Source organism: Nelumbo lutea, chromosome 4 (assembly GCF_056320005.1).
Source record: "Nelumbo lutea isolate HS-2025 chromosome 4, American lotus-T2T, whole genome shotgun sequence".
Taxonomy (NCBI): domain Eukaryota; kingdom Viridiplantae; phylum Streptophyta; class Magnoliopsida; order Proteales; family Nelumbonaceae; genus Nelumbo; species Nelumbo lutea.
The window spans coordinates 21,286,936-21,313,477 of NC_142687.1; the positions used below are offsets into that span (position 1 = coordinate 21,286,936).

At 40.5% G+C, this 26,542-nt stretch overlaps 2 protein-coding genes and 1 pseudogene across 7 annotated transcripts in view; 2 read left to right on the forward strand and 1 right to left on the reverse strand.

Annotated features, from left to right (window-relative positions):
- LOC148854503 (transcription initiation factor TFIID subunit 8 pseudogene) lies at positions 1-24,594 on the forward strand (annotated as a pseudogene). The gene is made up of 2 exons (XR_016112868.1): positions 1-1,832; positions 24,247-24,594. The product of XR_016112868.1 is annotated as a transcription initiation factor TFIID subunit 8 pseudogene (transcript).
- Positions 1-26,542, forward strand: part of CDC48B (cell division cycle 48B) — a 70,946-nt gene that overhangs the window by 36,283 nt on the left and 8,121 nt on the right. Inside the window, exon 12 of one of the 5 annotated variants that reach the window (XM_088984318.1) lies at positions 23,313-24,594. The exons of 2 other annotated variants lie outside the window; for them this stretch is intronic. In XM_088984318.1, coding sequence (XP_088840444.1) covers positions 23,313-23,333 — 21 coding nt within the window. In that variant the 3' untranslated portion in view covers positions 23,334-24,594. Of the gene's footprint in view, positions 1-22,535; positions 22,936-23,312; positions 24,595-26,542 lie in introns of those variants that run through there. 2 more of the 5 variants (XM_088984319.1, XM_088984317.1) reach the window with 2 other exon arrangements.
- Positions 24,416-26,542, reverse strand: part of LOC148854504 (protein LONGIFOLIA 1-like) — a 6,754-nt gene continuing 4,627 nt past the window's right edge. Inside the window, exons 4-5 of the mRNA XM_088984312.1 lie at positions 26,327-26,471; positions 24,416-25,478 (exon numbers count right to left, since the gene is read on the reverse strand). Coding sequence (XP_088840438.1) covers positions 24,646-25,478; positions 26,327-26,471 — 978 coding nt within the window. The 3' untranslated portion in view covers positions 24,416-24,645. The remainder of the gene's footprint in view (positions 25,479-26,326; positions 26,472-26,542) is intronic.

Below are 26,542 nucleotides of genomic sequence, written 5' to 3' on the forward strand. Positions count from 1 at the left end.
TTTTCCTTTTTTCCCTATCTTTCTCTCTCTCTCTCTTCATCTTTGTGACTTCCCTCTTTTTTTTCTTCTCATTCGATCCTCGTTTAGGGTTTTACGAGGGTTTAAAGCCATTAATAATCCAAAGTCCTTATTTTTCGCCAAATTGGATGATTGATTCCTCATTACATGTAATAAAGAAGAGAGTGGACTACTGATTAGGGTTTACTTCTGCGTCGATGATTCTCCAATTTATTAATGTTTGAGTTCCATTCAGCATTCGAAACCCTAAAAATCACCGGTAAGACCTCGGCAGTGGCTGAGCTTTATCTTCTATTTGTCTTGTTTGTTCCTTCTCCGGGTTGCATTTGAAATGCAATACCGGTCTAGGGTTTTCTTGAACCTCCTTGGCTGTAGATGCTTGCTGTCGGGTGAGGGCAATATTTCTGTTGGAAATCCCAGCGGTGAGCAACGATTTGAATAATGCGATCCTGGGGGGAACCCTGACAAAGAAATGGTGTTTCTTGGAAACCTACTTCCGGTTAAATGATATGAGGTTTTGAATATGAGCGATGGAGGTGGGGAGTGTGGAAGAGAGGACGAACAAGACGCGAGGAGGGTATCAGGAAGTGATGACTTCGGCCGAGCCATTTCCAAGATTGCTGTCGCTCAGATATGTGAGAGCGTCGGCTTTCAGAGCTCCCGGCAGTCCGCGCTTGAGGCTCTCTCTGACATTGCAATACGATACATCCGAGATTTAGGGAAGGCTGCGCGTTTCTATGCCAATTTAGCTGGTAGAACGCATTGTAACGTCTTCGATATTATTCAAGGCTTGGAAGACTTGGGATCCCCGCAGGGCTTTGCTGGTGCATCAGATGTTGACAGTTGCTTTGTAGTTTCAGGCACAGTTCGAGACATCACACGGTACGTGAGCTGGGCAGAGGAGATTCCGTTTGCTCGTCCTGTTCCTCGTTTCCCAATCATCAGGAATAGGAAATCAATACCTAGTTTTGTGCAAATTGGAGAAAATCCACCTGGAAAGCACATTTCCCCTTGGTTACCTGCATTCCCTGATCCGCACACCTATATTCACACCCCTGTATGGAATGATAGGGAAACAGATCCTCGTACGGATAAAATTGAACAGGCAAGGCAGCGGAGGAAGGCAGAGCGATCTTTGTTGAGCTTGCAGCAGCGGTTGGCTTGCAATGGTTCAGAAACTACTGCCCAAGTGGATCCTGCAGGTGATGTGAAGCTGAAACGAGTAGCAGATGGTAATCAATTTCTTGCTCCACCTATGCAACTTGGTGAGAAAGATGTGTCTCCCGTTGTTCTTCCAGCTCAGCTGGCAAACGACGTGGTTGTTGAAAATCAGATATCAGTTCTAGAGACTTTTGCTCCTGCTATTGAAGCTGCCAAAAGCGGGGTTTGTGAGCCTGGAGATGCTGGGAGAACGGCCCTACCAAACAAGAGGCCTACTGTGCACTTTAAGTTTGGGATTGGCAAGAAGTCTTTAGGCGCTCCTCTTGATTTGAGCCTTCATAGCATGAGTGTTGGGAAAACAACTGCTTGGTTTGGGAAGGATGAAGAGAAGGATGACAAAAAAAGGAGAGCCGAGCAAATCCTGAAGGAATGCATGGAAAATTCACAGGAACTTGCTCAGTTGTAAATTAATTTGTTGACGGCTTGATTGATGGGAATCCGTGTACTATTCATGAAATTGTCAGCAGCAGCAATAGTGGTGGGGTGGGATGGACCGTCAGGGTAAAGGGGCATCTTGTTGTTGTGGTATGGTTGTTAGTGGGACTGCGTTGAGGGGGAATTACTCATGGTCTCATCCTCAACATGTTTTTGAGGTATGTGAATGTCCATTCCCATCGTACAGTGGCCATTGTCTGTGAACGATTCTTTCTATTTTAAATGAAAGCCTCCCTTCTTCCATGATCCAATATTGAAGGGATACATGGAATTTTTCATTTCTGGGGTTAGAAATTTATTCTTTATTCCAATTCTCCATGGCTAATAAAAAGAAATCAATATACCATGTTAAATAATAATATCACGTGCATAATGAGAACAAACTCTGTACACACTCTTCCTTTCTTTTTCTCTTTTAGTTTCAGAGTACAATTTGTTGTGTATGAATGCTCTTTTTCTTCTTAAGAGTATATGTCTTTCCCACCACATGGATAAGGTGAACTCTATAGCTCTATTTGGATGGAGAAGACTATAAATTTTCTTCACAATATGCAAGTGGCATATTGTGCTTGCTGTATGAGGGATTTATAGTCTTCTTATATTGAAGAAAAAGGAAAAAAGTTGAAGGTTGTTAGGCGTCAGAGTTTTTATTGGTTTCCAGTTGATACCCTGCTTTTTTGCACTGAAATTGTTGTTAGATTTGGACCAGACAGAGAACTATTTTGGTTATCGAGTCACAGGTTGAATGCTTTGGTTGTGTGGCTCAACTGTTTGACTAGTCTGAATTATCAAAAACGGAAACACTGTTTGACTGGCCCAGCTCCAGCCTGAGTTGTACTGACAATCCTATAAACATCCCTGGGTTTATAGGATTGATGGAAAATTATAGGGGAGGTTTATAGGATTGACCAAGTGAGGGTATATAAAACATATTAACATATGTAAATGGGGCATGCTTGACAAAGTTGTCATGTCTAAGAACCAGTGAACCAAAAAACTGTTTTGGCTGTTGGTTCCTGGTTTCTGGCAGCCTGACTCTCTAGTCCACTCTGTGTTTGGCAAACATTGGCTTAAATCAGGGATGCAACTTGGGTAGGCCCACTCCAAGCCTGGACCAGTCCCACACAAAAATTTTCACAGATTGGTCCTCAATCAAGCCTGGCCTACATACATATAGGGTCTAAGGCTTTTTCAATACCTCAGGCCTAGTTGGCCTGCCTGGTTCAGGCTGGAACTTTGTTGGACAGATCAGACTTGACCTTCTCAGGGTTGGACCTGATCTTGCTCGGCACACCCAACTTGCACCCCTAGATGAACTTATTTGAATCCGCTGCTAGATATAACTTGGGTCTCTAGTTTCATGGTAGCAAAATAATTGATGGTTTCAACTTGCAGGCCATGTAGCCTTCTCCTAACTGTTAAGACTTGTGAGACATTCTTAGGAAATGGAAATACAGAAAAAAATATAGGAAAGAAATATGCAAAGAATCACAATGATGTGAAGAATTACTTACAATAGCTGACAAATAAAACTTAATGTACATTATGAGTGGGCTTGTTGATGTTTGAGGCCTTGAACAATATATCTCCGCAAAAGAAATATCAGGATTCCTTGAGCATTAATTATAGGAGTTAGAATTTTCTATAAATTAGGCACAACATTGGAAAGAAATACGCAAAGAATGACAATGATGTGAAGAAATACTCGCCATGGCTGATAAAATAAAACTTAATGTACATCATGGGTGGGTTTTTTGATGTTTGGTGTCATGAACAGTATATCTCCAAATTTAAAAGATAGCGAAAATATCAGGATTCCTTAAGGATTAATTTTAGGAGTTAGAATTTTTTATACATTAGGCACAAAAATGAAACATTATTAAGGAACTATGCCTTTTTTTTTTTTTTTGAGAAAAGGTAACTTTCATTAAGCCAAAAAATGGGGAAGGACTGGAACAACCAAAAACAAGATAGACCCTCCAAGTCATTTACATCAGCAAGTCATTATATGAAAAGTCCCTGCCCACCCCATATTTAGTCAGGTAATCCACCACACTGTTCAGCTCTCTAGGAATCACTTGAACTGATAGTTCATCATAGACGAGATTTCCTTGATTTCATTGAGTTGGTGAGTGAATTGCCAAGGCCCATCCCACAAATTCTTCATCCAACTAATGATGAATCTAGAATCACCTTCCACCACCACCGCTTTTTTTTATCAATAATAGAATTTCATTAGATTAATATATTGCAACAGTATAGCAAATAGAGAGAGTTAAGAAGGCTTAACCCTCCCCAAGAAAGCAACATCAAGCTCACAATATAGCCCAATACAATTTTTCCCTTCCCACACCCTGTTTTGCCAAAGCATCTGCAAAGGCATTCACTATTCTTTTCACCCACTGAAATCGGATGTTCATGTTTTGGAATGTTAGAATACTGATGTATTTCATTCTATTGCCAATCGACCTATTTATACAGTAAGCTGCTGCAATAAATAGAAAGAAGAAAAAATAGAAAGAAAAGAAAAGAAATTAGAAAGTACAAGAATAGAAAGAAAGAAATAGAAAGAAGAACTTTCTAAATCAATCCTTCCACAATCCTAGGAATATATACAATTCTATTTTTACACAACTACCAAATATAGATCTGCACCAGTAACCCTATGTTTTCCAACACTTCCCCTCAAGCTGGTGAATAGAGATCCTCCATTCCCAGCTTGGCTATAATTCTTCGAAAGTCTGTACTATTGAGCCCTTTAGTAAGTACATCGGCCAGTTGTCCTTTTGTAGACACATAGGGAGTGCAAATCATCTTGCTGTCCAGTTTCTCTTTTATAAAGTGTCGGCCAATTTCGATGTGCTTCATCCTGTCATGTTGAACAGGGTTGTGAGCAATATTGATGGCTGACTTGTTATCACAATATAGTTTCATAGGCTCTTCTCGTGAAATCTTCAGGTCTTCTAAAATTATCTTCAACCAGAGTAATTCACACACTCCTTGTGTCATAGCCCTGAATTCTGCCTTTGCACTTGACCGAGCCACTACATTTTGCTTCTTACTCCTCTAAGTGACTAAGTTTCCTCCCAAGAAGGTACAGTAACCAGAAGTGGACCTTCTATCTACTGGAGATTTTGCATAATCGACATTTGTATATGCTTCAAGAGCTAGTTCCCCATTTCTTCTGAATATAATTCCTTTTCCTGGATTGGCTTTCAAATAGTGCAGAATTCGATGAACAGCCTGCAGATGAAATTCTTTAGGATTATGCATAAACTGACTTATTACACTTACAACGTATACAATATTTGGCCGTGTATGTGCAAGATAAATGAGTTTTCCAACCAGTCTTTGGAACATCTCCTTGTCTACACGCATTCTCGTTGCTTCTCCAAGTTTATGATTGGGATCTATCGGCGTGGAAGCTGGTTTACATGCCATATTTCCTGTTTCTCTCAAAAGATCAACAACATACTTTTTTTGAGAGATAAAGATGCCTTGTTTAGAATGTGCAACTTCAATTCCGAGAAAATACTTTAGTCTCCCCAAGTCTTTTATCTCAAATTCTCTGGAAATGTAGTTTTTCAATGCTTCATTCTCCTTTTTATCATTTCCAGTAACGATTATATCGTCCACATAGACTAATAGTGCAGTAACTCCCCCTAAGGCTGTGTGTTTGATAAACAATGTGTGGTCACCTTAACTTTGCTTGTAACCTGTACTAAGCATCACCTTTGTAAACCTTTCAAACCATGTTCTCGGAGATTGTTTGAGGCCGTATAGTGCTTTCTTCAACCTATAAACTTTGTTACCCTTAATGCCTTCTCCAAAACCCGGTGGAATGTCCATGTATATCTCCTCTTCTAGATCACCATGGAGAAATGCATTCTTTACATCAAACTGTTGCAAATCCCATTTATAGTTAGCAGCCAAAGACAACAACACCCTTACTGTATTCATTTTAGCTACTGGGGCAAAAGTTTCCTGATAATCTACCCCATAAGTCTGTGTATATCCCTTGGCTACCAGTTGTGCTTTGTACCTTTCTAACAACCCATCAGATTTGTATTTATTTGTGAACACCCATTTACAACCTACATTTTTTTTTGTTTCTTGGTAGATCCACAACTTCCCATGTGTTGTTCTTTTCTAGTGCCTCCATTTCCACTCTCATGGCTTTTCTCCACTCCTTATTAGAAAGTGCCTCGGCTAGAGTATTAGGAATTGGAATGGTGTTAAGGCTGGCTAGAGATCTGATAATGCTACAGATTATTTTAATCAAAATTTGTCCCCATTTTTTCAGAAAGAAGGCATTGTGCATGAATCCTCCTGTGTTAACACTCCCCAACAGAATGGGATAGTTGAGAGGAAAACTGGCCATCTTTTGCAAACCACCCGAGCCTTTCAAAACCAGGTGCCAAAATAATATTGGGGGGAAGCTGTCCTTACTGCTGCATACACCATAAATAGACTACCATCTAAAGTTCTTGACAATCGAAGCCCAATACAAGTCCTTTCTCAATTCTACCCTGATATTCGAACCTCAAATAATCTCACACCAAACTGAGTTTGGACCATGTTATGAAAGTTGGGAAGAATGGTACCCACATCAGATTTAGTCTTGAGAAGAAAGATCCATGTGACCCTAGTGCAATCGTCAATAAAGGTGACAAACCATCTAGAACCAGTAATGTTGGGAATTTGAGAAGGGCCCCATATATCCGAATGAAACCGAACATAGACCTGTTAAAACCAAACCGAGGCTAGGGTTGGATGTGCGTGACCTTCTTAAAAGTCACGTGAGCTCACGGGTGTTTAAGAATGGGCCAAAGCAAAAGCCCATGTGGGCTGCTAATGGTATTTTTAAAGGTCCAAACAGGTCAACCGGCCCGACCCAGCTTGTTAAAAAGGCGCGTGAGCCTTTAATGAAACACGTGACTGGGGTTTCGACTATGATAGACATCGGTTATGGTCTATCATCGTCCCCAGCTGCGAGCCAAAAGGGGGAATGCGCGCAGCGCCGGAAACTAGAAAAGAAGAGGGCGTTACAGTGGGTCTCCCGACGAAGTTTGAAGGAGCTTAGCCCCATGCGAGGCTTCTCAGAGAGGCCGAAGCCAAGTTTCACTAGGGGAAGAACTGAAGAGAAGAAAGAGAAGTTTGAAGGATGGGTGCAATGCGGTGAAGGCGATGATGAATCAGAGGACCTTTCTATTGATAGCTCTAGAGTGGACAGTGTAAATGATGAAGGCAGTTGTGCTGGAGGTGATATGGAAGGGTGGAATATTGCAAGATTATTCCAGGGTGAAGACTGCAATCGGCTTATCTCACTCCCAAGACCACATAGTGCGCAAGGTTTATCAGAAGGGGAAAACCGGGAGAACCGGAAGCAGAGCAGGAATACACCATCTAGGGGTGACCCAGGGGTAGAGTGGAAAAATCACCAGGTTGACCAAAGGATAGAAGTACTTCCCAACCAACTCAAGAAGATAATTGTTTACCAACCTTCGGATCAAGAGGAGGCTGGGAGCAGTCCTATTCTAGTTTGTCCATCAGTCCCAGGTAACCATGTGATTTCGGTTTGTGCTACTAATGTGTCTCCTGTGTCTTTGGTTTCAGATTTCGTTCCTGTACCATGTTCTGTAGCCCATGAATATGCAGTCGAGCTAGTAGGCGGGCTCTCTGAGGAGGGGGAGAGGGGAAGGAAGGATTGTGGGAAGGTGCGGGAAGAAAGGTATAGGAGTGGAAAAGTGTGGGAAATCATTGAAAGAGTGTTTAAGGATGTGGAAGGGAAGCTGATTTGGAGGAGGGAAGGGGAGGAAGGAAGAGAGGAGGGAAAGGAATGAGGGTAGAGATGGAGAGGATTATGGGGAGAAAGCAGGGAAGGAGGGAGGTAACATTAAGGGGAGGAAGGTTGGAGAGGAAAGAACTGAGGTGGGACTAGAGGAGAGGAAGGAAAGGCAGGTGGACAGAGATGAAGGGGATTCTATAGGAAGGGTAGGAGTGGTGTAATTGGGGAGAGAAGACATGATAGCAGAATTTGTAGGGAAGTTGGGCTGTAGGCTGGATGATTTGAACGAGTTGAAAGAAAGTTTACAGAAGAGGAAGATGCAGATCATAACAAAGAAGAGGAGGTTGAGTGAAGTAGAGAGATTAAAGAGAGATGTAGGAGACAAGAAGCTCGAGGTAAAAGGAGATAGAAGGAAAGGGGGAAAGTAGTGGGTAGGTGGCAAGGGATTTGCAAAAAAAGAAGCGGAATGAAGATTCTTAGTTGGAATGTGAGGGGAATTGGGAGTGCGAAGAAGAGAGCAACAATAAAAGAGGTAATAAGACGGTATGACCTAGACATTGTGTTGCTGCAAGAGTCTAAGTGAATGGAGTTTAATGACAAATGGGCAAGGAGTGTATGGAAAGCCAGGGGGATTAGCTGGGTGGTGGCTCCATCGTGGGGTGCTTCCGGGGGGATTGTAACAATGTGGAAGAGGGATGTGGTTGAAGGTCTGGAGGAGCTGATCGGAAAGTACTCGGTTTCCATGAAGTTTAAGCAGCAAGAGGATGATTATATGTGGGTGCTCACAAATGTTTACAGACCGAATGACTACAGAGAGAGAAATGAGTTGTGGGAGGAACTAGCTGATGTTAGAGGGTTGTGGGATGGGCCTTGGTGCATGGGTGGGGATTTCAATGTGATTAGATTCTCGGAAGAGTCCAACAAGGTTAACCAGATGGTGACAAAAAGCATGAAGAAGTTTAACAGTTTTGTGGATGCCTTTGAGCTTAAAGAGATTCCCCTAGCACATAAGGCATTTACATGGTCAAATCTCCAATCTAGACCCATTTGCTCTAAGCTGGATAGATTCCTGTTCTCTTTGGATTGGGAAGAACACTGGGGAACCTTGGATGCTAGAGCTCTCCCAATGGTGACCTCGGGTCACTGGCCCATAGTGTTTATGTAAGGAGGAAAGAAGGTGTGGAGGTCCTACCCCCTTTAGATTTGAAAATATGTGGTTACTTCATCCAGGGTTTCCTAACAAAGTGAGGGAGTGGTGGCATGAGTGTAACCCGTTGGTGGAGTGGGAGGGGATGAGATTCCATAAGAAACTACAATTCTTGAAAGCAAGAATCAAGGAGTGGAATTTGATGGAGTTCGGGAGGACAAAAGAAAGAAAGGGGGACTTGATGAAGAAGATTGAAAGACTTGACTTTAAAGAGGAAAGGGGAGAATTTGGAGAGGAAGACAATGACCTCAGGAGAGAATTGAGAAGACAATTAGAGGATTGCCTGCACAAGGAGGAAATTAGCTGGAGGCAAAAATCTCGGTGTAAATGGGTGCAAGAGGGAGATAGAAGCACTAGGTATTTCCACTCTCTAGCAGATGGCAGGAGAAGGAACAACTTTATCTCCAAATTGGTAGTAGATGGAGTTGAGTTAGTATAGCAAGAGGAGATTGCCAGGGCCTGTGTGGAGCACTTCAAATCTATTCTAAGAAGGCCTGTGAGTAGAAGGGTGTGGGTAGAAGGTTTGGATTGGCCAAATGTAGGGGTGGAGAACAGGAGAAGGATAGAAAGAAGCTTTAATATAGAAGAGATCAAGGAGGCTATGTTTTCTATGGATAGAACAAAAGCTCTAGGGCCGGATGGGTTTACAATGGCTTTTTATCAGGATTGCTGGGATATCTTGAAAGATGATCTCTTGCGGGTGTTTGAGGAGTTTTTCAGGAGAAGAATTGTCAATCCGGGTGTGAACTCTACATTTATAGCCTTAATTCCAAAAAAAAAGATGCATCCCACTCGAAGGATTTTAGGCCAATAAGCTTGGTTAATAGCTTGTATAAGATCATTGCAAAAGTGTTATCTTTGAGGCTAAAGAAGGTACTACCAGATATCATTGCACACTATCAAGGAGCTTTTGTGAGTGGAAGGCAAATTACAGACCATATTTTAATTGCTAATGAGAGTGTGGAGAACTTTAAGAGGGATAAGAAGAAGGGAGTGGTTTGTAAGCTGGACTTGGAAAAGGCTTATAACTTGGTGGACTGGGAGTTCTTTAGGAAAGTTTTAAATAAATTCGGGTTTAGGGCTATATGGTGTAAGTGGATCATGGGTTGTGTTCAGAATTGTCATTATTCAGTGCTAGTGAATGGGACAGTGGTAGATTTCTTTCCAGCCAGTAGGGGCATAAGACAAGGAGACCCCCTTTCTCCTTTTTTGTTCATTTTAATTGCGGAGGTTTTGGGGAAACTAATTCATAGAGTAGATTCTAGGGGGCTCATTAGAGGTTGGAGGGTTGGGAGGGTGGAAACCCCCCTCACTCACTTACAGTTTGCTGATGACACGATTCTGTTTTGTGAAGGTGGTAATGTGAGGTTTATCAGGAACTTAAAGTAGGTGATACAACTGTTTGAGCAAATGTCCAATTTGAAGGTTAACCTTGGGAAAAGCTGTGTAGTGGGGGTGAATTTGGAGGAGGGAGAGATCAGGGAGAGTGCTGAAGTGTTGGGATGTGAAGTTTTGGGGTGGCCTCTGAAGTACTTAGGATTACCATTAGGTGATAATCCCAAGAGAGAGAGTTTCTGGAACCCGGTGATGGAAAGGTTTGAAAAAAGATTGGTATCCTGGAAAAAGAACTACCTCTCTCTTGGTGGGAGAATTACACTAATTAAGGCCACACTTGCTAACTTACCCATCTTTTTCATGTCGGTGTTTAAAATCCCAGTGAGGATTGCTAACAGATTAGAGAAGATAATGAGAGATTTCCTGTGGGAGTCGGGAGAAGAGAAGAGGAATCATAGAGTTAGCTGGGAGATAGTGTGTAGGAGTAAGTCGTGTGGTGGTTTGGGGCTTGGGAGTATTAGGAGAAGGAATATGATTGCTAGGGAAGTGGTTCTGGAGGTTTCCTATGGAGAAGGAGAAGCTATGGGTTAGAATAGTGGCAAGTATTCATGGGCTGGAGCACAATGGATGGGACGCTGAAATCAGAGCTGGGATCACAAGCAATTCTCCTTGGAAAGCCATTCATGACCTGCTACCAGTTTTCATTCCTAATATCAGGTATGACTTGAATTCCGGTAACTCCATAAAATTTTGGGAACAAACCTGGGTGGGGAGCGCCCCTCTAAAGGATCAGTTTCCGTCTTTGTATGCTCTTTCTGATTTGAAAAATGAGCCGATCTCGTCTTTCACCACCCCGTCCTCTTCCACTTTTGGGATTGGGTGGAACTTGGGTCTAAGAAGGGATTTGAGGGACTCGGACTTCGACTGTATTTTCAGCCTTCTTGCACTTCTTGATAACGTTGTTTTAGACCCCACTAGGGCGGATTCTAGAATTTGTACACCTACCCCCAATGACATTTTCTCTTGTGCTTCGTTCTTCAAAGTCTTAAGTCAATCCACCAGTCCTACCTTGTCCCCTTTCCCTGTTGGTGAGGTTTGGTGCAGAGCTATACCTCTTAGGGTTGGTAGTTTTTGTTGGGAAGCCTATCTGGAAAGAATCAACACTGGTGATCTACTCCAAAAGAGACCCAATACTTGCTCGTCACCTCAGTGGTGTGTTCTGTGTAAAGTAGATGGGGAGACTGGTTTTCACCTAATGGTGTCTTGCCACTTCGTGAGGTCATTGTGGGATCGGGCTTTCTCCTTATTTGGATGCAGCCGGAATCCCCCATCAGACATGCAGGGCCTTTTCTCACCTTCCTTTTTCAGGTGGCAGTTAAAAAGGGGAAGGACAATGTGGAGAGGACTAAGGGCTGCAGTATGTTGGACACTGTGGGAAGAAAGAAACTCCAGGATTTTCTTAGAAACTCAGAGAGGAACAACAGATCTGAGGGCTATCATACATTTTAGGGCGGTATAGTGGCTGAAATATTTGGAAATATTCACAGATTACACTGTGGATGACATGTTGAGGAAGTGGGGTGAAATTGCAAATTGCACGCAAACCAAGTCAGTAATGAGTGTGGCTTGGACCCCCCCACCCCCACCTAGTGGATTCTTGAAATTAAACTTTGATGGATGCAGTAGGGGAAACCCGAAACAATCGGGGATCGGGGGTGTTTTTAGAGATGAAAATAGGGTCATCTTTGCTATGCTCTCAAGCCCAATTGGAGTGGGTGACTCCCTTAGAGCTGAGATATATGCAGTTATGGAAGGACCCGGAAAGCTAAGGAATTGAACATCAAGAAACTTATAATTGAAGGGGATTCAGAGGTGGTGATAGGGTGGCTGACTAAAGATCAAAATGATTTATGGAAGTATGATAATGAGAAGAGGAAATTCAAATGGCTGGTGCGGGAGACGGAAGTTAAGACATGTTAGATTAAAAGATCAGCTAATTCCCTAGCTGACGGTTTAGCAAAACAAGGGGCAGAAAGGGTTTGTGACTCTTTCTTTTTTCATTTCTTGAAGTTCTTTGTGACTCTTGGAAGATAAGTGTGTTTGTCTTCCACTTGTAAATTTTCTACTGATGAATTAATGAAAGTGTTATTGATAAAAAAAAAAGGAGTTGAAGATCTTTTATTGCTGATTGGGAAAGAAACTCTTTTGTGCTTAGCAAGTTCACAAACATCACAATGAAAGGTTTCAGCATCAATTCCTTTAAACAAGGAAGAAAGCATTGTTTTTTAAAACAGGAAATGAAGGATGACCGAAACGGAAGTGATGACGCCAAATTAAATCTTTATTGGAGGTAGATAAGAATGACTTGTGTGTGACATGCATAACAGTGTGAGATGGTTTGCTAGTTGCTTCAAGGTAGTAGAGTCTATCCCTTTCTTTAGCAAGTCCAATCTTCTTCCCCGAAACCTGGTCCTGAAATACATAGTAAGAAGGAAAGAACACAACATTGCAGTTCACATCCTGGGTGAGTTTATGTATAGAGATAAGGCTAGTGGATAACTTAGGAACATGAAGCACATTTTTAAGCAATAGGGATAGAGTAATTTGAATATTCCCAATCCCTGCCACTGTGGTGAAGAACCATCAACAACAAAAATTTTTCTATTACTAGGACAGGGTGTATAGGTGAGAATATGTAGTGAAGAGGGTGTCATGTTGTCAATAGCTCCAGAATCAAGAATCCATGGAAAAACACTAGCCGAGGCATGTAATCATAGAGATAAAGACTCACCTGAAAGAGCAAGAGAGGTAGAACCACTTCCTAGTTTCAAGGATTTCAGGAAACTCCTTAGCTTTTTAATTTCTTCATCATTAAATGGTCCCTTACTTGAGTGTTCTTTGTTGCGGGGTTGTGGAGACATTATGGGCCTGTTGAACTCCTTTTGAAACTCCTCGATTTCCCCATTCCTTGCTGGATGTAGGAGGTTTCCCATGAAGTTTCCAGCACCGATTTTTTGTGTGTCTGGGCTTCTTGCAACAGGTGCACTAGAGGTTATCATTAGTCACGGGTAGTTGTGTCACGAGCCAAGTTGTGATTGTTCTCACCTTTTGAACCACTGTAACTTCCTCCCCTTGCCACAATGGCTGAGCCTTCGGGATCTTTAGGCTCAAGCATGATTCCACGGTGGCTTTCCTCAGCTCTGACAAGGGCTATGACTTCATTCAATGGAGGCACTTCTTCTTTGCCAAGAATTTGTATTCGGACCTGATCGAATTCAGCATTCAGTCCGACCAAAAAATCATACACCCCATCTCTTTCAATAAAATTCTTCAAGATCACAGCATCATCAGGGCACTTTGTCTCAAGAACCCGATAATGATCAAGCTCATGCCATAAATTTTGTAGCAGATTTGCATACTCTGTAACACTTCTGCTCCCTTGTTTGGCCGCCACCGTCTTCACTTTGACCTCATAGACACGAGCAACGTCATGGGCTTTGGAATAGGTTTGTCGGACAACATCCCAAATAGCCTTTGCTGATCTCGGGTGTCATTGAACTCCACAACCATGACATAATCATGGAGTCCTCTTCGTCTCAAGCATCAAAATTTGGCTCGCCCAACTTTGGCCCTGTTCCAAGAAGGTGACCAATTTTTCCTTTTCCCTTTAAATAGGTACGCACTAGTTGTGACCACTTCAAGTAGTTCTGGCCATTCAGTCTATATGTTGTTTGAATATTCTGCAAATCACCAGTGCGAGGATGAGAATTTGTTGCTCCATCGGTTTGGACGGGAGCACTTGTTGCAGTCATGTCGGACATTGTTAATGGAGGAAAAATAAGGCCAGCAGGAAAGGAGAATAAAGGGGGGAAGAACTGACCGAAATAAAGGAGAATAAAGGAACACTTCTGGTTATAGATCAATACTGAAGGTCAGAAGAGAAAGACACGAAAAATTGGCAATGAAGGCCGAAAAAAAATCTCAAGGTTGACAAACCTAGAGCTTTGATACCATGTTTTGGAATGGTAGAATACTGATGTATTTCATTCTATTGCCAATCGGCGTATTTATACAGTAAGCTGCTACAATAAATAGAAAGAAGAAAAAAATAGAAAGAAAAGAAAAGAAAATAGAAAGTACAAGAATAGAAAGAAAAACTTTCTAAATCAATCCTTCCACAATCCTAGGAATAAATACAATTCTATTTTTACACAACTACCAAATATAGATCTGCACCAGTAACCCCACGTTTTCCAACAGTTCATCCCCCTAGTTAGCCATTTGATTTCCCTTCTTTCATGAGCAAACTTCCAAAAAAGGGCTTGGATTACCTTCAATAATTAATTTTTTACATTGCCATCACCTTCCCCTCCTCATCTCTGAAGACACCTCCTACACTTGAAGGGCCTAGATTACCTTCACTACTCCCATCAAAATTTAGTTTTATAAAACCATTGCCAGGTGGTGACCACATAGGAGAAGTAGTAGACTGAGCTCGAGCAAAATTAGCCACTTCCACCCATAGTTTTCAAGGCACCAAGGCGAGGCTAGGCAATAGGGGGGGCGCCTTGTCGCCTAGGCGATGGATTTTTTTTAAGTAAAACCATATATCCTAGGGTAGTTCCCTAGGTTCCATAACCATCTTTCCTTGATAGTTATTCATAATTTTCATAAGAGAAGTATAAATTTCATGTTTAAGTCTAGAAAATCAACATTTTATGAGAAGAAAAAGAACAAAGGAAAGAAAATTCAAAAAATATAGGGGCAGAACTGTTATAGAAAATAAGAAAAGAAAAGGTGGAAGAAGAAAATATGTTGATTATACAAAACTTTAAGTTCTTTCCTTGTTTATTGGTTCAGGTTTTGAAATTTTTGAGGGTTCAATCAAGGATCAAAATTTTGATACGATACCCCTGTATCGGGTGTATTGTGTTGTATCTTTGGGGTCTCGATACACCTGTTTACAGGTGTTTTTAGGGACCCTTTTTTTAAATAATATATTTAAAAATGAAATTGAAAACCAAAGAAATCAAAAAAATAAGGGGAGTATCGTTACAAGTACAAATACACCTCTATCGATACACAAAGGTGTATTGATACTTTGAACCATGGGTTCAATACAGCAGTTAGCAATGTTTGCATTGATTAAACCCTAACAAATAAGAAAATAATAAAAAGAAATTAGTATATATACACATAAAATGAATATTCTAGTTTAATAATGTCTATTTTATAATTATAATGTCAAAAAATTAAAATATAAAAGTATTTTATAACCCAGTGTACAAAACTGCTAGGCGACTGGGCGAGGCGAGCCTCCAAAGGCACCTTGTCGCCTTGACAACTATGCTTCCACCCAGCTCTTCAACAACATATCTGTAGACACATCATCAAATAGTTCTACAGATTTTAGCCAATGCACCACCCTAACTATTATTGCCTCAATAACACCTTTGTTTCTTTCCTTTCAAAAAAAAGAAAAAATCTGGAATTCCTCCTCCCATAAAGTCAAGCAAGTAGCAGTCCTCACACATCTCCACATGATCATTCCCCTTCTTTTAGGCCATCTAAAGAACAAAGGACTAAAAAGACTTTGGATGTTTGATCAGGGGGGGTCCACCTGCAACCAAGAAGGGAAAAAACATTCTCAAATAACAGAAGCAAAAGGGCAAGAAATTAATTAGTGGTAAGAACTTTCACCACGACCAACTCGGAGATAAGCACCAACAAGTCTTGTTCCTTTGGAGTAAGTCACAAGTGTTACATCTTCCCAAGAAAGCTTCCCAATGGAAAGTTCCAATCCTTGGAGGAATCGGCTCACCCCAAACTTCCTTAACTGGGAAACTTTGTGCAGGGTTATTGTTGGAAGGCAAGAGGGACTTGAAAAAGGAAACACAAGAGACCTAGAAGGAGTTAGAGTCCACAATCTCTTATCCCGTTCAGAGGGATCCAACACCACCTCATTTAAGATTTGGATCAAACCCAAGCCCTAACAAAACCCAATTTTGGATTGAGAAGGAACCAGAAAACTAGATACAACCTTGCCTTTGTACCGGGAAAGTGAGTAAAGGGAAGGAAATTGTTCTTTCAAAGGTAAATCACCCACCCAATTGTGTTCCCAAAATTTAACTTGATTTGCAAAACATAGGTCATACCTGATGTGTTGCAGAAAAGAGGGTAAAATTGCATGTATGGATTTCCAAGGAGAGGCACCAGTTGATCTTGCCAAAGTCCCTGTATCCCAGCCATCCTCTCCCTGACCATGAATATTCAAAATAACTCTAGTCCACTTAAGAGAGGTTTAGAAACAGCACACTCTTCAGACCGACTAAAAAGGCCTGAATCTCAGCCTCCATTGCTTCTACCTTCCCAGTTGGCTGAGTGAAGGCCCAAACTAGTTCACCATGGGATTCTAGATTCTTTTTTGTCAACCATTGGATTCTAGAATTCTTCCTCTATTTCCTGCCTGACCTCTGTGACTAGAAAAGCTGAAACAGCTTCCATCAATGTAACCAGAAGGGGGTCTTGGAGACTGGTTCACATAAGTAGATGCGGTCATACAAGAACTCAGAACCTACCCCAAGTTTCTTTCTTGATCATCTAAAGTGATGCTTCTAAACTGCTTTGTAACCCTCGTCCAAGATTTTACAAGGAAGAAGGTTGTCCCTTGTAATCAGTTGAGGTAGTGGTGGAAGGTGATTCCAAAATTGTAATCAGCTAGGTGAAAAAACTTGAAGGAGGCTTTGTGGAGATTCAACTACTTTTTTAATGAGATTGTGAAAAGTGTTGATGCCACCATATAATGCTTCCCACACACAAACTCTAGGAGGGACCATTGAAAGCCAAATCTTTTATGTGAGTAAGAGGGGTTAGATGAGCTAATCACCAACTTGAGGAAAAATGATTTGATAGAAAATTGATCATTAGAGGATGGTCACCAGATTCTCTTATCAGGGACTAGGGAAATTTGACAGGCAGTATAGAATTGCTACTGTTCCAAGGTGGGGAAAAAGAAAAAAGAAAGAAATGAAACTTCACCTATCTAGCTAGACCAGAAACTGAGTTCCTATCTCTAGGGATACAAATAGATGTTTATTGGTTCCATATAGTTTTGGTTTTCTGGATGTTGATATCCTCAGTACCTTGGTGTACATGGGTGTTGATATAATATTTGTGTTGATTGTGCAACCACCTCAGTTTTTTTGGTTTATTTTGCATGAGAACTGCAATAAAAAATTAAATATGATCTGTCCCAGTGGTATGGAAGAAACTGTTGGATGGGGATGATGGGGAAATGGTTAGTATCTCTGTAGGATTCCTTTGGATTGTATTTAGTGAGGATCCCCTTGAATCACTTTATTGTCAAATCCAATGTGTTTACAAGGAACATCAAACATCCTCTAACCAAATCTCTAATGGCTTAGAGAAAGAAGGAACATCAAATTTAGGTAGCAACAGAAGATATTTGGCTCATTATTTAACAAAGGATATGGTTCTAGATGCATTGGAACGAGGGAAGAAGTATTTATATGTCAACCCTACTTAGGTGGGACAGTGCAAACATTTTTTCGTTAATGGGATAATGCAAATGATGATGATGATATGGGTTTATGGTGACTCCATCTGTCATGTGTGCAAAACCTCTTGACTCTTGTTCCCAGATTTGGCTAGCATTGGTCATGGATTTTATGTAGAGAGATTGGGCCGAGTGGGCCTTAGTTTTCTTTCTTTATTCATTAGTTTTATTTCAGCTATAGTGAGCCTTCTTTATGGGCTACTTGTTTCGTATTTTTTTGAGTTAGGCGCTTATTGGGGGCATTCATGTAGTTTTCCCTTTTAATATTCAACATATATGATTCAATTGAGGGACAGAAAGAGTGATAAGATCAACCTTCTTCCTCTTCCCCTTTTATTCCATTCTCTTCCTCCTTCTAAACCTCTTATTCTTCTTGTTTAATTTCAGATTTGTTGCTGGTGTGATTTGCAACTTGGTATTAGAGCCAGGTTCCCACCTTCTTCAGTTTCTTCTTATAGGCTCATAGTCCCATACATGGTGTGTATGGAGAATTGATTTGCTTATTAATTGACAACTTGCAGCCCGATTGGGGGAGGTTTTTGTATAGGTCCAAGATAGGCTCTAGGAGATTTTCCCGAAAACCCTAGCTAACTGAAGAAATTGAATTAAGGGTTCTAGAAACAGTTTTGGAGTCCCTAGTAGGAGCGGTTACACTTCATCTTTCTCCTTGGTTGTCGAGTTTTTTGTGAAACCCTAGTTTGGGGTGATTGAGAGCAATTTTGGCTTTAGGTAAATGATTCTTGATTAGTAGTATCCTATTTTGCTTTAGGTTGGTTTTCATTTTGTTAATGGAGCAAATTGGAGGTGAGACAAAATAACCTATAGACTTTGGATTTGGCCAGGGAGGGTTTGTAGAGACTCTCTTAGGAGCAGTAACCATAGTAAGGTCAAATGGAACTAATTATCTGGCATGGTCTCGATCAATAAAGATCCAGAGCCATGTTTGTAGTAGAGGGAAATGGCGATACATCACTGGGAACAAGAAGAAACCCAAGGAGGCCCAAGGAGGATAACTTTGCATATGAGAGGTGGATGCAAGAAAACTACATAGCAGTAGGCTGGTTAGTAAATTCCATGCAACCTCATTAGCTAGCACTACTTGTGGATGGATGTTGCAAAGAAGGTGTGGGAATGTGTTACAGAGACCTATTTCCCAAATGTTGCTAGGGCCTACAAACTAAAGAATGAAGTGAATAATCTAAGATAGAGGGGACCCTTAGCTGTTTACTTTTCAATGTTGAAATCTCTTTGGTAGGAGATTGATTTGTTGGAGATTGTTGTGTGGGAATGCACAAAAGATGTTGAGATTCATAGGAAGTTGGGGGAGAGAAATTGGGTCTTTGAGTTTTTTACTAGACTTAACCTTGAATGTGTTCTACAAAAAAAAAAAATCCGAATATGATATTGTGAGGCAAAATATTATAGCGTAAGATGAGGTGACCTTATCTCAACTTTATGATATGGTTAGTAGCAAGGAGAGTTGGAGATAGCCTCAATTCGTGGAAGCTTTAGTTGACCACTTTAGTAATGCTGGATGAAGCCAAAGGTTAATACCGAAAAGATGGGTATTGTGTGTGAATATTGTAAGAAGCCCAAGCACACTAAGGACACCTATTGGATGTTGTATCCATAGTCATGCCTGCTAGATTCAAGAGTGGTAATAATGGTAAAAAGAATGGGAGTGGAAGAAGTGGCACTGCAAATGTAGCCACCTCTTCAGAGAGTGGAAAGGGACTAAGTGATCTGATCTTAATGAATTCATTCTTTATTGACAAAAAAAGGGACTAAGTGATCAGAAATCCATGGGGGAACAATTTGCAGCTGCCAGAGCTGAATATGATAAGTATGGATGAATAATTAGTCACTTGGAGTCTACAACTACAGCTTATACTCTTTCAAGCATTGGTTCATCTTCTACTTATGCACACTGAGGTATTCGTGCTACCAATATATCCCTTCTTGATGGCTCTCTTGCTCCTATCTCAAGCAAGGGAGATATCAAAACCTCAGACTCTCTTACCTTGTCTTCTATTCCTCATGTAACCTTTTCCCCTTTTTATTGTGTTTTCTAGGACATGAAATCTCAAAAGGTGATTGGGAATGGCCATAAGGCGAATGGGATATAGTTGTTAGACATCTATCATTTTCTTCATAAGTTTATTATTTCCAATATTATTTAAAAGAATAAGTCTGTTAAGTCTACATTGTGAGTCTTGTGAGTTCTTAAAGCATTGTAAAAACTCTTATCCCACAAGTAATAAAAGATCTACTATGACGATTCATTCATAAAAAAATAATAATAAAAGATTTACTATTCCTTTTAATATTGTTCACTTTGATGTGTGGGGGGCCTACCATTTACCTTGTATGGGTAGCTATAAGTATTTCATTTTCTGTATTGATGATTTTCACAATATACTTGTCTCTATCTTTTGTGTTTTCATGGTAAGGTGCTTATGCTTGTGAAACAATTCCATGTATATGTATTCACCCAATTTGATACTTGCGTCAAAATATTTCGATGAGATAATGCAAAGGAATATTTTGAGAAAGATCTTACCTCCTATTTTGAAAGAGGCTTGGAGTTGTTGATTAGAGCTCCTGTGCGTGTACTCCACAAAAAAAAATGTAGTAGAGAAGAAAAACCAATACATTGTGGAAGTTGTTAGAATCATTCTTTTTGCTACCCATATGACCATGTCCCTATGAGATTTTGGGGTGATGTTGTTATAAAAGCCACCTATTTTATTAATTGTGTGCCTTCTTAAGGGTTTAAGTCTCCTTTTGATCTCCTCTTTCTAAATACTAATATCTTCTCTATTCCTCTACATGTCTTCAGTTACACCTGTTATGTACATATTCCTAATTCCTAGAGACGCAAGTTTGAACCCCAAGGCTTAGAAGTGTATCTTTCTTGGTTATGCCTCCATACAGAAGTGTTACTATTGTATTGATCCCATCAGTAGCACCCTGTTTATTTTTGTAGATGTCACTTTTGCAGAGTCTATTCCCTTTTATAGTCATTCTTTTGAGGGGGAGCGCTCTCTCGAAATGTTTATGTAACCCCTTTTCTTGCCGACACTTGTTGAAACTTGTGTTGATGTTGAGCCCTCTACAGTTACTTCTATTTAGGTGATGAAGTCTTCTTCTCCTCCTTGCTCTCCCATTCATGTTCCTCCTCTATCACTCATCCTATTGTTTAGAGGTGGTACCAACAACAAAGACAAAGGCATGCACATGTTCCCCCACCTTAATTGAGTCTCAAGCACTTCTAGTCACTGGAGAGAGGACAAATCCTACACCTCCATCTCTATTATCTTCTTTCCTAGACCTTGACACCCATTGTTATGAGGAAAGGTAAGAGCAAATGTACAACTCATTGCATTTCCAAACACCTTTCTTTCAACTTGTCCCCTTCCTACTATTCTTTTCTAGCTTCTGTTTCTTCTCAACTCATTCCTAATGGTGTAATCGAAGCCTTAGCCATACTAGAGTGGAGGGATGCTATGACAACTGATATAGAAGCACTTTATAAGAACAATATTTGAGACATTGTTGACTTGTCTGCTGGGAAAGAGCTTGTTTGTTATAAGTGGGTTTACACCATCAAGTACTATATTGATGGGACAATTGAGAGATATAAGGCTCAACTTGCTGCCAAGGGTTATACCCAAGTATCTAGGATAGATTACCTAGAGATCTCTCTAGTGGCTAAAATGACTTCTGTGAGGGTTCTATTGTCTTTGGCAGTGAGTTGTTATTGGCCCATTTATTAGTTTGATGTTAAGATTGATAAGTTCTGTCTTTTCCTTCTGCAGGAACCAACCAAGCCATTACCACTGCAAGAAGCAAAACCAGCTACTGCCTTCCAACCCCTTTAAATTCATCTAGTGAGCACCCAATGTGATGCTCTAGTTTGTCAAAGATTATCTTGGTTATTATACGTGGGGTTAAGGATTCGTTAGGTGGTGATTTGGGTGGGTGAGCTATGGTGGCATGGACCTTTGGACTTGTATCACATGATTAGGGAGCCTATATTCTTTTGGTTTCCAGAGCAAATGCTTCATTCCTTTGGATGCATGTATAAGCCAATTCTGGTACAAAATAGTTCAGCCAATTCTAGCATACAGCTTTGCCAGAGTGGTAGGTGGGAATTTCTTTTGGGAGGGGAGGTGGTACGGGCTCCTGAATTAGTTATCATTGGGTTTATTGCTCTATTTTTCTCTTTCATTTACTACATAAGAGGGGTAGTCTCTTTGTTGATTGGTCTTTCTGATCTTTTGGGTCAGGGGGGGGGTGTTGAGGTTTCTCGAATCCCAGAATCCCACCATTGGTCTTTCTGCTTTTTTATGCCTCATACCCTATTTTGTTTATAGCTATGCTTTCCCTTCAACTCGTGTTCTTTTTGGTCCGCTTCTAGCTCTTCTAGGCCTTTCAACTTGTAACAGAAGTTATTTTCTATTAAGGTGCATTAAAACGTTTTTTTCTTTTACAAAATGTGATGATAGAAAAACCTAGAACGCACCAATACAACTAGGTCAGACGGTGAGCTTAGAACACATTATTCTTTTCTTGTCCTTCGACTTTGCCTCAAGTGTGTTTTATATCAAGTATGGCATCGTGGCACTTAGGACCTCTCTAATTCATTTTTGGGAGTGGACCAGTGGGGTTTGAGTTTATGATCTCAAGGTTATGATAGCTCATTAGTGCTATATTTTGAGTTAGGTCATTTTTTTTGGTCTGATTCAATGTCTTTTGAGCAAATTAAGCTGGTCTTAGCTTAAGATCTTTGTGTTAGTTTTGATAAATCCAAGCAGAGCTTCCTCGAAGTCATGTCTTGGTTTCCATTTGTAAGTATGTTCATATTAGTTGTATGATGATATATAGAAGTTTCCTTCCCCTTTCTGGCTCTGGGTACCATGTCTCAAGTTGCTTCTTTTTCTCTTCTCTTTCAGATTTTGTCACCAGGAATGGGAATCAGATTCTGATTCCGCCCAACCAAACAGTTGGATGCCTATTCCGATTCCAGATCCCTTTTCCTGTGAACCAAATGGACCCTAAATGTGTCGAACATTCATTACCATCTTGTTGTATTATATTAGGAAGAATCTTGACACCATAGTATGTATGATTCAGTTATCAGCGCTGTGTCTATAACCATGTTTACCATAGATAAGCAAGGCTATTCTTCCTGTTAATCTTGGATTTGCAAGTCAAAAAAATAGCCTATTCTCAGGCGTGTACATGTGTTGCTCTGAGTCTTGTTAGATTTGTCTATTCTTTGTGTTATACTTCTGCGACCATGTATTTTACTCTACCTTGTTGCTTTTTATGAAATGGTAATTTTTTGGGGAACCTGCTTCCTAGATGTACTCTTTAGTTGGGCTCGAGAGGGTCCAATTGGATAGAAATGTTTAGGATAGAGATAGGGCAAATTGGTACCTTCGACTTATGTTTGGTAGTTAAGAATCTAGCAGTAAAAACAGAAGAATGTAACACCGCGGTAAAGTTCATATCAGATGGTACTTGTGTTGCTCTTGATTGTTTGCTAAAAGTTATGCCCAACTATTTAGATAAAGTCCATCTATAATTTGGATTTTTTTTTTTTACTTTTTTGACTGGTTGTGATTTTTAGTGAATTTATAATGGCACTACCCATTGATTTCATTGGTTATACAAATGCTGCACAATTTTTTTTTCCTTTTCGCGGATCGCTTCAAATGCCCTGCTAGGTTTTGGTTCCAAACAAGTGAACAACGAGCCTAAGCCTTACAGAGGACGAAAGTGTTGCATCTAGTCGACTACAAGTTGGTTTCCACTGTCACCCTGGAACAAAGGCCAAGTGGAGTCAAGGTATCCAGTCAGATAGAAAGGTTGAAGGCAAACAAGTCCTGGTGTTTACCCATAATCTAATCAAAATACAGCTTGTGTTTGTGCTCATATTCCACCACTCGAATGGTGGGATTACCTCAACGGTTGTTAAGTTACAACAAGAGATTGAAGTTAAGCCCTTCCGGACCTGGATGATTGAGGAAATACGGCTGAGGAAGTCTGTTTTAGTTGGAGCTTTCCTGTGAATCGTTAGTCGTTGAATACTACGTTTTTTGGGTCGGCAGTGGTTGCTAGCATTTGGCAAATACAATTCAGTGGACGGGTCGTTTTTCGTGAAAACGACGGCCGGCTGCCAGAATTATGGATATCCAAGGATCTCTGTATCCAACCATCTATACTGGAACCTAAACGCCTTAGCTGGCTTGGCCGATTAATGAAGAAAGTCATGTCGAGAAATAAACTTTCATTCCCGACAGAAAAACTGGAGTGGATGATGTGGTGGTCTTAACTCTTAGCAAATAATCTGAAAAAAGTGCAACAACTTGGAACTGAGCGTGCTTAAATAATCAGTTATACATTGTCTTCAAGTCTGGAGACAGGAGTGGCCCAGTTTACGTGATTTTTTTTCTTCTTTTGGAACAGTCATCAGCCATGACTTCTCAGGTACCAGTTGTCTAGTTGTCTATTTTTACCGAATTAATATCCTGGGGTCCTGGAAGGGGTGGAAGTGGAACCCGGATTTTAACTTCACCAAGGACGCCATTACCTGCTTTTTCTACTTTCTACGTACAAGTTTGACTGTAATTTTGTAGGTTAACCCATCACGTTCACCAGGTTTAAGTTGCTGTTCCTTGGGCGGGAATGATACAGAGGACACTCACTGCAAAGGGTTAAAGAAATGTAAAGTAACAGCACTGGCCACTGGGAATTATATATGTAATGGTGGAAGTTGAAAATCATGAACTAAGAAACACTGGAGAACGATCCAAAAGAGGAGCAACAGTAGCCTACAACTTGGTTCCTTATGTATTGAACTATTGAGCGTAACTTGTATATTTTACAAAACACTGAAATAAGACCTCTTTCTTTCTTTACAGGCTTATTATCATTATTATTATTACTATCATTATTATTATATTTCTGCCCCCCCCCCCCAAAAAAAAAAAAGAAAAAAAAGAATAATATCATAAACGAAAAGGCAAAGAACAAAAGAGAGTTAAAAAAAAAAAGGATTTAGTTCACAAACAGTTGCCTGCACCTCCTGGTTGTCTTGGCTCGCAGACTGGCAGCTCTGCCACTCACTATTTCATCAATTAAGTCCTTAAATATCAACCTCTCGACATCCAAGGCCACCCCTGAAACGTCACTATGAATATCTGTCCAGTTGTCTGATCGACGCATCACATCCTCCCACAAAATATTTTTCAGACCATCCTCATCGTCATCAAACCTGCTGACTGAGTTGTTAGTTTGGAACTGTTCCACCTCGGAACAAAGCTCCCTCAGAAGTTGTGCATTCAGGTTCCTCCTAGCCAGCTTATTATCTCGGCACCAAGGTTCAGATGGACCACCTAGCAAGGGCAACTTCTTCACAAGTATCTCATTCACAGCATCAAATATGAGCTTCCGGTGGAGCTTCCCTCTATCAGCTTTGGATCTTCCAGACTTTTCGAAGTTGTGTTCATCTGTTGCATGTCCACTGCTTCCCTTGGTTTGTTCCAGGACAAAGAACAAGTCAGGATTGATTGGGTGGCCTGACGGGTGGAACTGAAAAGTTGTCAAGCCAGAGCTAAGATCTTTAAGTAGGAGACCGGATGCTAACAATATCTCAGAGATGTATCTGTGGTCTGGATTTGCATTATCACAAAGCGATGCAATGTAATTTGTTGGGGCATCATTGTGATTTGAGCTTAGTTGTCTGAGCTTCTGAACAAGGTGCTCAATGCTTTCCAATTTCTTCCAATTCACCTCTGAGCTGTGATTGCACAGTGCATTTTCAGATGGGAGTGGAAGTGGCCTCAGCTTGTCCTCTCCAGGACTGCCTTCAGAATTTCGTGTCTCATCATCTGTGGGAAAAGAAATTCGTAAATTTTTGACAAGTCAGAGAAGTCATGCATCTTGTAATAAAAGCATGGGCACAAATTGTAGTACAAAAAAGATTACCTTTTGGTTAGAGGTGTTACATTAGATATTATTGGTACTCATCTGTTTATATCTTATGTATGATTGATCCACTACGCCTATAGGTGAGCTAAATATCAAAGTTTAACTGTGAAGCATGCTCAAAGTTCCACCATATAGTGTTTCCTAGAGCCACTTAAAGTTCTACCATATATCTTATGTATGATTGATCCACCTGCTATCTTCACCATTGTGTGAGAAGTGCAGCAATAACACCAAATGCACACAGCATCTCTCTTCAGGTTGGAAAACACAGACTGGATTAAGAATCAGGTAAGAATGTGGCAAAGTGTTTTTCAACACTTAACCCATGTGAATGCAAGTTGATCCACTCTGTTTTCCCGCTTGAGGGAGTTATAGCACACATTAATGGGTGATCATGCCTGTGATCAAACATAAGTAATCAAAGATTCCGTCTACTAGTTGCACATATATCAGATACACGAGATATATGTACTGAATGGTTAGACGAACAACATATTGACCAAGACATGCACATACTCTAATAATTAATCACACCGTCAACTAGAGACTTTCATTTCCGTACATACTAAAAATGGAATTTTCTCAATTTTTTGAATATCCTGTAATTTCCACAAGCTGAAAAGAAAAAAGATTTATCCGAATGCATGCATGCATCTAGACATGCAAATAAACATTTAAAACACAAATCAAAATGTTGATTTGTAGTTCTCATTTGGATTTGTAGCAACTTCACAAAGTAAAGCTTTACCTGTAATTGATATCTTCTTCAAAGGAGATGGCAAATCATCTCTGTAGAATGAGGCATCAAGAACCGAGACAGGACTTGGTTGTTCTGGGGCCACTGTCGCAAGCTCTGCCAATGGCCCATCTTCCCTTACCCTTGTTGATGATTTCTGAAGGACAGAACATGAACACATTAACCAGAAAATTAATAAATTCAACTGTCTGAATAAAATCAATCACA